This window comes from Haliotis asinina, chromosome 2, assembly GCF_037392515.1.
Source record: "Haliotis asinina isolate JCU_RB_2024 chromosome 2, JCU_Hal_asi_v2, whole genome shotgun sequence".
NCBI lineage: Eukaryota > Metazoa > Mollusca > Gastropoda > Lepetellida > Haliotidae > Haliotis > Haliotis asinina.
In genome coordinates this window covers 3,661,706-3,675,006 of record NC_090281.1, presented here as the reverse complement: position 1 = coordinate 3,675,006, position 13,301 = coordinate 3,661,706, and the positions used below count along the sequence as shown (strand labels likewise).

At 41.6% G+C, this 13,301-nt stretch overlaps 1 protein-coding gene across 1 annotated transcript; it reads right to left on the bottom strand.

Annotated features, from left to right (window-relative positions):
- Positions 1 to 3,525: 3,525 nt before the first annotated feature.
- LOC137274748 (uncharacterized) lies at positions 3,526 to 8,143 on the bottom strand. Its single transcript, XM_067808087.1, has 2 exons — positions 8,128 to 8,143; positions 3,526 to 4,433 (listed from the first exon to the last, which is right to left on the bottom strand). The coding sequence occupies exons 1-2, from the start codon at positions 8,141 to 8,143 to the stop codon at positions 3,526 to 3,528; spliced, it is 924 nt and encodes a 307-aa protein (XP_067664188.1).
- Between the last annotated feature and the right edge of the window lie 5,158 nt (positions 8,144 to 13,301).

Sequence of the window (13,301 nt, the reverse complement as noted above, 5' to 3'; positions counted from 1 at the left end):
AGATGGGTGAGTCCCTGTACAGTTGACACATTTTTTAACAGTACTGTTACAATCTTCTGTTGTGTGGGTCTTTTCACTACAGTGAGCACATACAACAGACAAGGTGCACGAGTTTACTCCATGGCCAAACTTTTGGCATTTGAAGCACCTGAGAGGATTGGGAATGTATGTGTCAACAGTTAGATTGCAATAGCCTGCCTTGACAGATTTTGGAGCAGAAGGTAAAGAAAAAGAAAACAGATATGTGTTGGTTTTAAAGGTTTCATTGTTTTTACGAGTTGAAAAACGTTTCACATAGAGTACACCCTGATCTCTCATCTCAGACGCGATGTCTAATTCCGACATGTCAGCGAGTAATCGATCATGGTCTCTTACAATTCCTTTACTCGTGTTGAGTGTTTTGTGGGCTGTGATGGTGACGGGAATGCCAACAAATGTTTTGGTGTTCAACAGATTGTTTGATTGCTGCTTTTTGGCACACTCAACCAACAATGCACCAGACCGTAATTTCCTGATAGTCTTTACATCTCCAGCAATACCCTGGATTCCCTTAGACACAGCAAAAGGGTTTAATTTCAATGGAGTGCTATCTTCCGTCTCAATAACTAGAAAACGTGGCCAGTAATCGATTAGTGTGGGCAATCTCAGGTCATTGTCAACAGGATCTACTTCAAGCTGACGTTTGGTTTTCTTCAGAGGAGTTTCATAAGCCATGGTTATTTGTTTTGTATTTCATCATCCGAGCTCCCCACCCACCACGGAGTATCACAAGGACAATGCTAAAAACAAGTGGGTCTCCAACTTGCAGCACCAAGGATACTCAGATGATATACTCCAGCAGAGGAATTAAAAATAATTAGTCCACCAGATTGGCCCATGAGCCACCGCCTTCTGGGCATAAGACTCTAGGCAAAGATCACAACAACATAATTCAAAATGAGAAAAGTTTTTGATGAACTATAGAGTCAAGACCGAAATTAAACCAAGTCCAAAATTAAATTCGTGCGATGAAATGGATACAAATCATGCACAGGGCTTGGCGTGACCAGCCGATTGGTTGAACCGGGCCCATTCAACCACCCGTCTAGGTGAAGTCAGGGCCGAAGTGGTGTGTTGAGCAATAGGAACACTGGTCCTGCTCCCACTGCCCTCAACCACCAGGATCCCTTCCTCCACCGACACAGGGCCGCAACCCACGGCAAACGGGTTGGTGGACCAAATATTCCCCCGGGTCCACTACCAGGGTGTTAGCGAGCTCTTAGCGTGACCCAGCACCCACCACGAGGAGGTGGCTCGCCACGGGTGCCAAAATGACAAGGATGACAGGAAAAGGTGAGACATGAAATAATCATAATAATGAGGGGCGGTGAGGTAGCCTAATGGTTATAGCGTTCGCCCGTCACTCCGAAGAACTGGGTTCGATTCCACACAAGGGTACAATGTGTGAAACCCATATCTGGAGTCACCAGCCGTGCTAATGCTGGAACATTGCTAAGAGTGGCGTAAAACTAAATTCACTCACTCACATAAGAATGAGCCCAGTGAACTATTCTGATCACAAATGTGCTGAGAGGGATATTCATATTAAAGTGCGTGAGTTCAAACTGAACTCATAATTTCAGCGATGTATCGATTCTGGTCGTAAATATGATATATAGTGCTACACAATCTGCATTAAACCGGACTTGTACAAGCTCACAGCACGCACACAGTACTCGACACATGACAGCGATGTTCAACCCAAGTCCGCCATTCATGCTGCCTACACAGTGGGAATGTGGCGGCCACGTGAATGTCAATATTTAACTTAGCTTGTTTATAAAACAAAGATAAGCGGTGTAGTAGATACGCGGAAAACGTGTTCGGTCGATACGCCGAAGACGCCGGTTCGATTCTTTACATTGAGCTCAATGTGTAAAGCCTATTTATGAAGTGTGCCTCCGTGATAGTGGTTGAATCTTGATAAAATGGGCGTGAAACTACACTCATTCATTCCCGAACTTTGAACAAAGTGAAATTACATATTACGAAGCAATGACTAAACAAATATCTCTCCCTTGTGAGGATTACCTCGCTCTGTGCAGTTTGCAATATTCCGCTTGAATGAGGGCGACCAGTAACCAGTCCACAATGGTGTAATGCTATCACCAAACATCCTATATGTAAGGTGTAATCAACAAACTCTGATGGACAGAGGGCGTAGGTAGCCTTATGGTTAAGTCATTCGCTCATCATGCTGAAGACCCGTGTTTAAATCCCCTATTCAATGTGTGAAACCTATTGCTTGTGTCCACCGCCATGATATTGCTGGTGTCAACCGCCGTGATATTGCTGGTGTCAACCGCCGTGATATTGCTGGGATATTGCTGAAGCCGCGTAGAAACCAACTCACTCACCCACTTACTTACATACGTTCGTGAAGACGTCGACTATTTCATTTGTGTTTGGTTAAACGAACAACACAAGTAGCCCAAGCCACTGGGTGTTTTGAGAGGCGCCGTAATGGAAGGGCAATTCACAATTGGAAGGGCAACATGCACCGCTCTGGCCTTACCTGATATGTATCGAGCTATTGACAGCCTGCGTATTTTGCTCAGGTGTATCACATTTCTTTGATCAAACACACAACGTTAGCATTGGTCGTGGCGTTCCTTTACTTAGTACGAGTAAACCAAATATTGGCTGGGGGTAATCGTATCAAGGGTATGTTTGCTAGCGTGATCATGTATATGTATGCCCCTGCATGGGTCGGTCTTGTCCTGGATGAATCTCCCATATTTACTATAAAGCGGACCCCGATGGAGTTCCGGCTGCAAGACGCCTTACTTCAGTAGCTGTCTGGTTGAAGATACACACTACGAATGAAGACTGAGACACAACATTCGTTCATTCATTGAAGTTAACAAAAAACATTAGAGGGTCCAAACCATCGAATTTTATATACGTCATAAAAAAATGCTAACACTATTTTCAGTCAATGAATACTCAAACAATGAATTCAACACGATGAGCAGAAAGCTAAAATAATACCTACAAGCTCAGCACAATGTTTGGTGAAAAACGTAGGTGTGGATTGAACCGCGCTTTAAAATAGTCGGGATGCCTGGTTTCGATCAGGTTTAGTATCTCCCCTTGTGTATTTTATGTAATGGGTGTAGCGGTACAAAAATGTTCTTAAAAATTCATTTCTTCACTGATCGTTCAAATTTGGACACTACTGGACATTGCTCCCAGTTTCTACAGGGCACTGAAAGACATTGCTCTAGTTTCTACAGGACACTATTGGACACAGCTCCCAAGTTTCTACAGGGCACTGAAGGACGTCCCTCCCACACACATTTCTCCTACGCACTCTTACACACACCTTCGTGCTTGCACATCCACAGACATAATTGCATACTCACACGTGCCAGCACATTAACATACACGCATACGTTTACACACACATCAACGTACTGAGAGATATACTTACGACAACAAGCACACATAAACACACATATACATGCAAGAATATTCCGTTTGTTGTTACTGTTTGACCCACATTACATCATTCGGCCATACCAGGTATCTTGAGTGAGGAAGCTGACTGACTCTGTTCATCCACATAGGTTGGAATGTTCTGTTGACAAGGAAATCCCTTAGTTTGGGTGCATTTGCTGTAGTTTTTATTTGAAACCACTCCATTAGAATATTACGGACATCTACTTTAGAAAACAGTTGTTTTCCTTCTTTCAAAACTTCATATTCCTGATTCTCAACGTCAATCTTGATAAATGCTTTCGGGAAATCAACAAACTGCAACACGTCGTCAAGACGGACAGTGGAGATGAAGTTTGGATTGTAGTTGTCGTTGATGTCAAATGTTGTGTTCCGGACATGTTTGATAAAGGTACCTCCAATGTTTCCTTCTTTGCGTTGAAAGGTGACAGTTTTGTAGTCGTCAGAGAGCGCTGCAAATAGAATAGTGATCCTGTCGGTCAGTTTGGCCTCGTGTGTAGTTGCACACAGTCTCAACACATTCTCCACAAGCGGATCGACAGCGACCACGTGGCGGCCCATCAACGCAGCCGTTAAGGAATACGTCCCCAGCTGAGACCCAAGGTCAAGCATACCCATACCAGGGTTGTCTCTAAGTACTGAGATCATTGCATGTACTCCCGGAGATTCCCACATTCCTGATCTCTGAATAGACCCGGAGACATGAATGTCATCTTTAACGTCATGGATATACATCTGAAGAGTACCAACCGAGCTTCGGAGTTGGGCAGACTTTAATCCCTTCACTGCAGAACAGAATCGTGGAACCCTAACCCATTTCCCGTGTTTCCAACGGTACACACGTGTCTCCTGTTTGGGAATCGGAGTAGTTGTAACAGGGTTCGTTGAGGGCTGGATGTTAGGAATGACACGTACTTCGTCATGACTTTTGAAGCCTGGATATAAGTGATGAGGCAGAGAACGGGAGATGAAGAAAATAATTACTGATGATACTCCTAAACAGAATAGACATCGCCATCTGTTCCCAAAGCGAACCATTTTCATGGCTCCTTACAGAAATGTTGTAAGTTGGTTGTTCAGGTTGTGGTGACATCTATATTTATATCATCCCTGGGACCATGTTCACATGTTGAGGACGTTAGCATCGCCTATAAAGGGTTGATATCTGTATAAAAACGCCAAACAAAGACTTTTGCCGATTACGTAAATAATCAATGCTATGTCGTGTAGCAAAGCAATGGATTGAGTAGTATTGTCAGCATGACAGTCTTAATAGTTAAGATGGGTCGAGAGATGGCCGAGAATCTACTATGTTTAAATGTTTAATACCTGGATCGTCCATGTCGTTTGATAGCCGTTACCTGTCTGACAACGGTAAAACATACCCTGCTCGCATAATAAAGCGTCTTAATTTGTCTACCGTCTCAACTCACCTGGTTAATTGTGCCACCGTCTAAAGTCATATACTCTCGGGCGAACATTAGGAGGTGCCCTCCTTGTCCTCATGCAGCTGGCTTAATGGTTGATAGGTGTGACCAAACTGTCGGCAGATAACACTCGCCGTTACCTATTTACTTGGTGCGCAGTACCACGTGCGTCAACACCAGGAAGAAGTGCATACCACACGGAGGTCCCCGTACAACCTCTATCATGTCATCTCTTACGTCCTGTGTAATATAACGAAGATATCACTATTGTACTAGGGCCAGCATGGCCACGTGACTATGGCAGTTTGATTCACCCTGAACACACGTCTGGACACAAACCCTCAACACTATCGACTGCCTACAGGCTGGTCTCTCACGCTAAGATTGCGTCTGGTCTACATTACAGGGTGGGTATTTGCTGTGCTCTCACCTGACAAAGCAATGGCTATTTATATTGGCGGTTGATGTATGCAAATGGATTGAGTCATTGCATCGAGTGTCAGAGGAAGGAGAGAGTGGGGTAGGAAGTGACGAGAGAGAGAGAGAGAGAGAGAGAGAGAGAGAGAGAGAGAGAGAGAGAGAGAGAGAGAGAGAGAGAGAGAGAGAGAGAGAGAGAGAGAGAGAGAGAGAGTGTGAGGAGCTGATACATACTGAACAGAAAAAAAAGAATAGCAACTCTGGCTGGCTTCTTATCATATTTTGATAGAGGTCATGAACAAAACGTTTACTTGTATGAGATTTAATATTTTTCGAAACTAGGGTTTCTTTTGCTGTTCAGTATACGTGTGTGTGTGTGTGTGTGTGTCTGCGTCCGTGTGTGTGTCTGCGTGTGTGTCTGTGTGTGTGTACGTGTGTGTCTATATACATATATATTTATTTATTTGTGTACACATGCATGTAATTCATTAGTCAGTATTTAAGTCAGATCGAGTTAGCACTGCCAGTGACACACAATGTTAGCACTTCAGTGAACGAGAAGACATCACGGTGTTATCCTTAAACGTAAAGTTTAATATCACCGCCTGGTGAAAGCCTTAGGTTTGACACATCAGTAGAATGAACGACAAAATGTTTATCCACCCCGGATGGGACTCAACTCCACAAGCACTGTCCTATGAAAGTGTAATTCCAAATATAACATCTGTAACAGTTACATTTGGCCACAATGTAAATGGCGCTATGTATCATACAAATAGTAATGAAATGTATAATTGTACCATTGGTATGTATACCACGTGCTCCAGTGTTAAGAGTAAAATATCTGTAAATAGAACTGTTAAACATAAATACCTTGATGATGAATATCTGTAATGGCGACAGCAAGACGTGCTGTGAAACATGGGCATAAATACTGAAGTGTATTGAAGCGATGACCTGATATTGTGACCAGTAGTCAGTATACTGTTATCTGAACTGCGTGTGGGGTATGATGACCTGATAATGTGACCAGTAGTCAGTATACTGTTATCTGAACTGCGTGTGGGGTATGATGACCTGATAATGTGACCAGAAGTCAATATACTGCTATCTGAATTGCGTGTGGGGTATGATGACCGGGAGAATGTGGAATGAAAGAATGTGTGAGTTTAGAAATATTGGTCAATTTCAACACGACACCGATTTTCGAAACGTTTATTAAAAGGGACAAGCATATGACAGTGATTGAGAATTTGTCGGCAATAGTGCAGACATATCATGACGAGAACAATTGAATTTATATCGTTATTAAAATCAATAAATTGAAAACGTAAAAATCTGTCATTGAAGGACAGTAAAAACGCTAGGCTATCACAGATATGAGCATAAAACTAGCACTGTAAGCTAAAACATTGGAATTAAAGAGGAAACACGGGCTATAGACCGCAAACAACTGAAGGTAGATCACCATACTAGGGTCCATGGGGACCTATGCTACCGGCATAGACCCTAGCTGGATTTACACCACCCCTCCAGCCATCGTCGATTATACTGAAATTTAGCCAGTGTTAAAACAACAAATATACTACGAGTAAAAGTTTGGCCGTACTAAATTTACATCGATTGTTTTGGGATCTGCGTATCCTCTCAGGAGGACAATAATTTTACAATACTTCAACGTCCTTTCAGGGTACAGGTACTATATAACAATCTCAGTTACTAATCTAGACTACCAATAATTAAAAACATATCTAATTACAACTCATTTGACAAATTTTATTCTTTTTAAAATGCAATAATTCAATGAGAACTCACATTACTAAAAAGATCCTTCATAGCTCGTGACTGAAAATAGTTATCCCTTGTGATGAGTATACGACAGAGGTATGTGTCCAGTAAATATTGGATAGAATATTGAGGATAGACAAATGTTCATGTCGTTGGTCTTTGGATTGTCTGGACCAAACTGGAATATTTATAGGCCGCCGCCATAGAGCTGGAATAATGCTGCAGGCGGCTTTCTCACTCTTCTTTCCCTGCTTTGTTGACGTGGTTGTGTTCCTCCAGTGTGGCGACCGTCTGTGACAAATCGTGCCGTGACCTCACAGTTCAGTCAAAGACACCGTGAGCATCGTTCTACGATATTATGGTAACTAGGGTACCATGCTTAGGAGTATTTTTAATTAATTAAATCGTATTTCTATGTTTTACGTCGAGGTTTTGGCAGCATGTCGTTAACTAAGACGTCACAGACTGCTACTGTTGGAAGAGGTCGTACAATGATTCACAGTTCATCTAGCTACCTGGTTACACCTGTTAGGTGTTCTTTGCGCTTATTACAATACTTTTGTAACATACGGTATGAGTGACATATTGTCAAGTCTGTACCAGACCGCCATACATTTCTAGAGGCCGAGCCTCGTTTTGAGACTTCCACGATTTCCAGAGCTCCATTTGTCAAGAGCACGCTTCAGAACAGAGAACGCTGCACGGCGTGTTTGCAAGGATTAGGAGTGTAGTGTTGCAATATTCAAGAGATTAGATGTATCAAATCATACTGATTAACATTTATATATCAATTTGAATGAGTTGATTTCAAAATTCTGGTCATCGTACTTAGTTGCGCGTTAGGACAGAACCCAGTTAGCAAGAATCGAGGCTGCTGTGTAATCATGGTGTTGACTTGGACATGAGGGCCTGTGGTTATGCTATCACTTTGTTAAAGATGGCGTTATACCACAATGACGGGTTTTGTCACATCAGTGTATGTGTCGTAATAACATACCTCTCACGTTGTCCATTCTGGAGGAAAGTCTTGTAAATAACCTTGCTCTCCCCACGTGCCTGGTGTTGATCACAACCTCTAACTTGACTGAAGGGTGAAGGTCATTTCACGGCGATAAAATGTGTCAACAACCCACGACCAATAACGGCAAACTAAAGAAATTGCCACCCTTTTACATCAGCAAACTTTGACCTCAACGATCCGCGCTTTTGGCGAATTCCCCAGCAACCATGACTATGTCGAAAAAATTACTGTCGATCATTTCACACGAACGAAATGTAAACTAAACAAGTGTGCACAGAAGCATGATAATGATAATTACCAAAAATGACACAAAAGAAATACTTAAAAAGGGAATTAAATGTTTCGAATTGAGAGCAATCAAGAATAATCAGCCAGAAAAAAAATCCAAAATTCTAAGCGCATTCGGAAAGGTATGTCAATGAACAATTTTTTCAAGCTTTATGATAGCGACTCTCAAATGCTATCAGTGACAGGAGGGCACGTGTTAGTGCGATTCGTTCTGATGACGTCAGGGTTGTTTGAAGAGCTATCCGCGGGACGTTCGGACTGTATTCCTGGTGTGAGCTGCATTCCAGGTGTATTCGATGTAGATTCGACCTGTATTCCGATACATTTGAAGCATATTCAACCAGCAGTAATCCAGATGTATTCCGACTCATTCGAGTCGAAAGAATACTTACAATGCAGTAAGTATGCTTGGAATGCAGTTCGAATGTACATTATATGCCTTTCAATATTTACCACTTTTTAAAAACATTCGGTCTTGTTACAAGAATTGACTCGAATAGTTGGAATGCATTCGTAGTACAGTAAGTTAAAAGTTACCCCACTGGCACACCAGAGGTTGGTCTAGTTACAGCAGGGTTTGCCATACGCCCTTGTGCCCTGCGCCTATGAATCATGAGACAGGACAAATCGTGTTATAACTAGACGAACCTCAAGTCATGGGTGGGGTAGCAGACTTGTACCATGAGATTTCGGCGGTGTGTTTAAAACAAAGTGGTGGGAAAATGTGTGTACCATGTGACGTCATGGATATCACGTCATATAATGCGAATAAAAGGGCGCAGAAGCGCCGAGGCAGTGAGAAAATACAAACGACCGTCACAGTCTATGTTATTATTGGATCCACCTTTTGCACCTGAACCAATGAATCCACCTCTTGCACCTGAACCAATGAAAACGGAGGCCTCTGCCACTGCAAACGCAGCGTCGCAAGTCAGGGAGACCGCGGCGTCCACACTATATATTGTGTATCAAAACTACATCTTTAACTTTTAATTCCAAATTGAAAACAATCAGACGATCTTGTGTATGGGAACTGTTTCTTTAAAATTCGATTCAAGATTGAAGACAATCTAAATTTTAATTTCTTTCCTCTTTTTGTAGTTTAACACAAATGTTTTTAAATGATGTTAATTTTTATCTGAATAAATCTGTCAACATTGTACTTGTTTATTTATATGTTCTCCTATGTATCTCAACCTCGAAACCTGTTTGCGATGACGCCATAGTTTCGGCACACGAAAGTGGGCGGAGCAAGCATTATCCAGTGAGAATCAGTACGGCGAAACCATGTACATGTAGTAACTAGCAGATTACAGCACTGATATATTTACTTGCAAAATCAACCAGTGTACCAGGGGAAATTACTATTGAGACTGACCGATGTCATGTAGTAGCCGGAATGTTACACTGTTAAACGACAACCAAACAAATATGTTTCCTTTTACGTACGCTTCTTCCCTCACTATTGTCCCTGGTTGTCTTACCAGTATTGTCTCAGGAACATACCTCAAGCCGGGCATGGAGCTTTCAATTGTCGCTTTCTGTCACACCACTAGTTTAGGAAAAACGCGTTTCCATCCTTTTCTGACAATGAACTGACAATGATGCCATATATCTTTCACAGGTATTTCTACCTGTTTTTTTATGGTAAACTTATAATCATTGGAAAAGACCTATATAATGCACGTAATCTATTGTTAATTCTCTAAAACATTAAAAAGTATATTGCTAATTGAAACGCTGAGTTAGAGCAGTGGTTTCAGTGAAACATATGTTCAACTTACATGAATATTATTCAGTTATCTTATATGTAAGCCGTGAAGGTACCGTAGTAGAATAGGCCTTCAGCAACCTATGCTTGCCATAAAGGGCGATAATGCTTGTCGTAAAAGGCGACTAGCAGGATCGGGTGAGGTCAGGGTATCAGCTTTGGTGACTGTGTCCTCTCAGAAGGCCTTTTTTGATTGATATCTATTACTATCCTTTAAAAAATCGTCCAAAACCGGCAAAGTAAATAAAATTCAAAATCATAACTCAACAATCCATTTAAGAGGTAAACCTAATGTCTTTGAAATCAGAATTTCAATGTACTGAATTGATGGCGACTAAACTTCATTTGGAACCGAACGCACAGCGAATGTTTAATGTTTAATCGCTATCAGTTCAGTACAGCATACGAATATGTATGTACATACCCGTGTATATGAGTGAATAATGCATATCATTGTACTATATACGTGGTAGAGACGAATATAAATGGAAAAAAATCAGTATAATATGTCTCTGATTTTCAGACACACTAGGTTTATTTCCATTCGACAATGATCTATTTAAAATCCGGCACAGGACTAGAGGTAAGTTGAACTCGTCTGTGAAGGGAGTGGTTGGTGCCGTTCGTATTTTTAAAAAACATTCAACATAAAAAATGTCATGTCTAAAGAACACAAACTACTGTTTATCCAAAGTAATAATGTAATGCCTAAGAGCTTGTTTTTTTTATAATCCCAACTCTATACGACTGTTACGGTTAAGAATTTGCCGTGACAAACGATATAAGAAATCCCCTGTGGACCAGCAAAACAAAACAAAGACAAGTAAAAAAAAAACATTCAAATTTTATATTATTTGACACAGAGAGCAAGTCACAAGTCAATTTCACAATACTGATTTCAAATTCAATACAAATGAGACAAAATCTAAGGCAATGGGTCACAAAATATAATATAGCAAACTCACCAAAGTCTTCGTATCAGAGGCATGGAATTATGATTATTATGATAATAGCGAATCATGGGCGAGGAATTATTATTGTGGTTATAATATTTAGATCTAGTAATGATGTTATTAATAATAAGTGATCAAGGTGTTCTAATAGTATATTTAGAATGGGAAATAATAGATAAAGGCCTGTGAGGTAGAAAACTTATACAATGTAGGGGAGGTAGGTAATCGGCTGCGGAGGAAATAAGCATGAAAGTAGGTCGTCAGAACTTAGTGGGGGTAAGGCGAGATGACTCATAGATTAGGTAAAAGGATAGGGACGGTACTATCAAGATGGAGCAACTTGTCCGGGGACCTCGGCAGTAGTTCGTAGTATTCCACGGGACATATATGGTTAGGAGGTAGAAACTCTGAGTTTCTTGGAATCCACCTCGCAGCTTTACAAATATGGTATTGGGGGTACGGAATAAGGATGGGGGAGTGAAAAAGTATGCAGGGTTAGGGGTTTTTGACCAATGGGCAAAAAAGAAGAGGGTGTTGGCTGTGACGTAGGGACCCAGCTTTAAGCGGTAGCAAAGCCCAGGGTCGGGAGTCTGGTGCGCTCCCACTCTTGGTGTTTGGTCACAAGGAATCGTCGGAAAACTATCTTAAAAGGCACCAGCATTTGGCTTAAGACGGACGTTTTGCGGCTGAAGTCTTATAGAGTGACCATAGAGTGGGTTGTTCAGCAACACAGTTTCAAATAAACTATTGAACGAAGATCATCGTCTTGTGGTTGCTGGAGGAACTACGGTAAAGCTCCAAGGGCCCCCGGGTACTGACATTGTACCTCTCGCACATCCCCTATCGTCAGGACCGAAGTACGGGGGTATACCGTAGTTCGGGTAAGGACCCGTCCATCGCAGGTACAGGGTTCGACCACGTAAACGTCATCTATCTGGCAGCTAACAGACATGATTCCACACCTTGGAGATTAGTGCGAGAGAGAAACAGTTATGCAGAATGTAACACAGCGATCGGTCTGACAGCGGTAAATGTAGATGAAAAGTTGGCAGCGATTGACGATGATACTCCAGTGAATATGAATGCGTGTGTCCCCGTTTCAACACGGCAACTAGCCTTTATATACATACTCAGTCATTTCCCGAAAGTTCGGGCACACACTACCATCGCCAACACTGTAGAAATCTGTAGCAGTCACCCGGAAGTAACACACAGAAAACAAAGGGCAGATAATTTCCGGACAGTCTGATACCAAAATCTAAAAAATGCTGACATCTATTATACGAAATGTGATCCATCATAATTATTATTCAAAACACTAAACGTTGTGACCCAATAATAATTATTACTTAATCAATAACAAAAATATACAGAAAATACTCTCTCGTATAACAACTGAAACCAGCCTATTGTTTTGTTTGCCGTCATACTCTCCGCACCTCCGGGTCACACAATAATGGACTCGTCTGATCTACTTATTTTCCTGGAAGTTGAGTTGCGCAACAGTTTGGAATGGCGGACGAGCCAGTGCTTACATTTTCCGAAAGAAGTTGAACCATAAAGCATTTTAGTTTGATTCCACCAACTTCTAAATGCCTTTGAAACAAGGAATCCCAAGTTAGTCGCATCACAGGCAAACTGTAGCGCCAATGGGGTTGCGCAGTATAGCGAAAATGACCAGTCTTCATATATGCGAGCAAAGCGAGCAAAGAACTTTCCCCGCTTCGGATCGAAAAATATTTTTCATGTCAAAATAAAATATTACCACCATCAAAGGTACACTCCCATCTCCTCACTTGGTTGTGCTCTCAGATTTCCTACCCCATGTTTAATAATTACTCACGTGAAATATGTTTCATTCAACATTCTAAGCAGAACACGTGGTATTCAGATCGTTCTTCGCCTCCATTACCCCTACCAGCTTCCGGTTAAACGGAGTGACGAAACAAGAATAAGCAGAAAGAAATACCATATTGCCCAATTTTTTCATGAACCTGTTGGGGTCTATTTGTCTTTTCTGTTGTTTGGTATTTCGCAACGGTGGGTTCCTTCGTTCTTATGAAAAATGGTTTTTACAATGATATTCCAATCAAAACATCAACATACTGTAATTACCTTGGTATTTCTATTTTCTACTC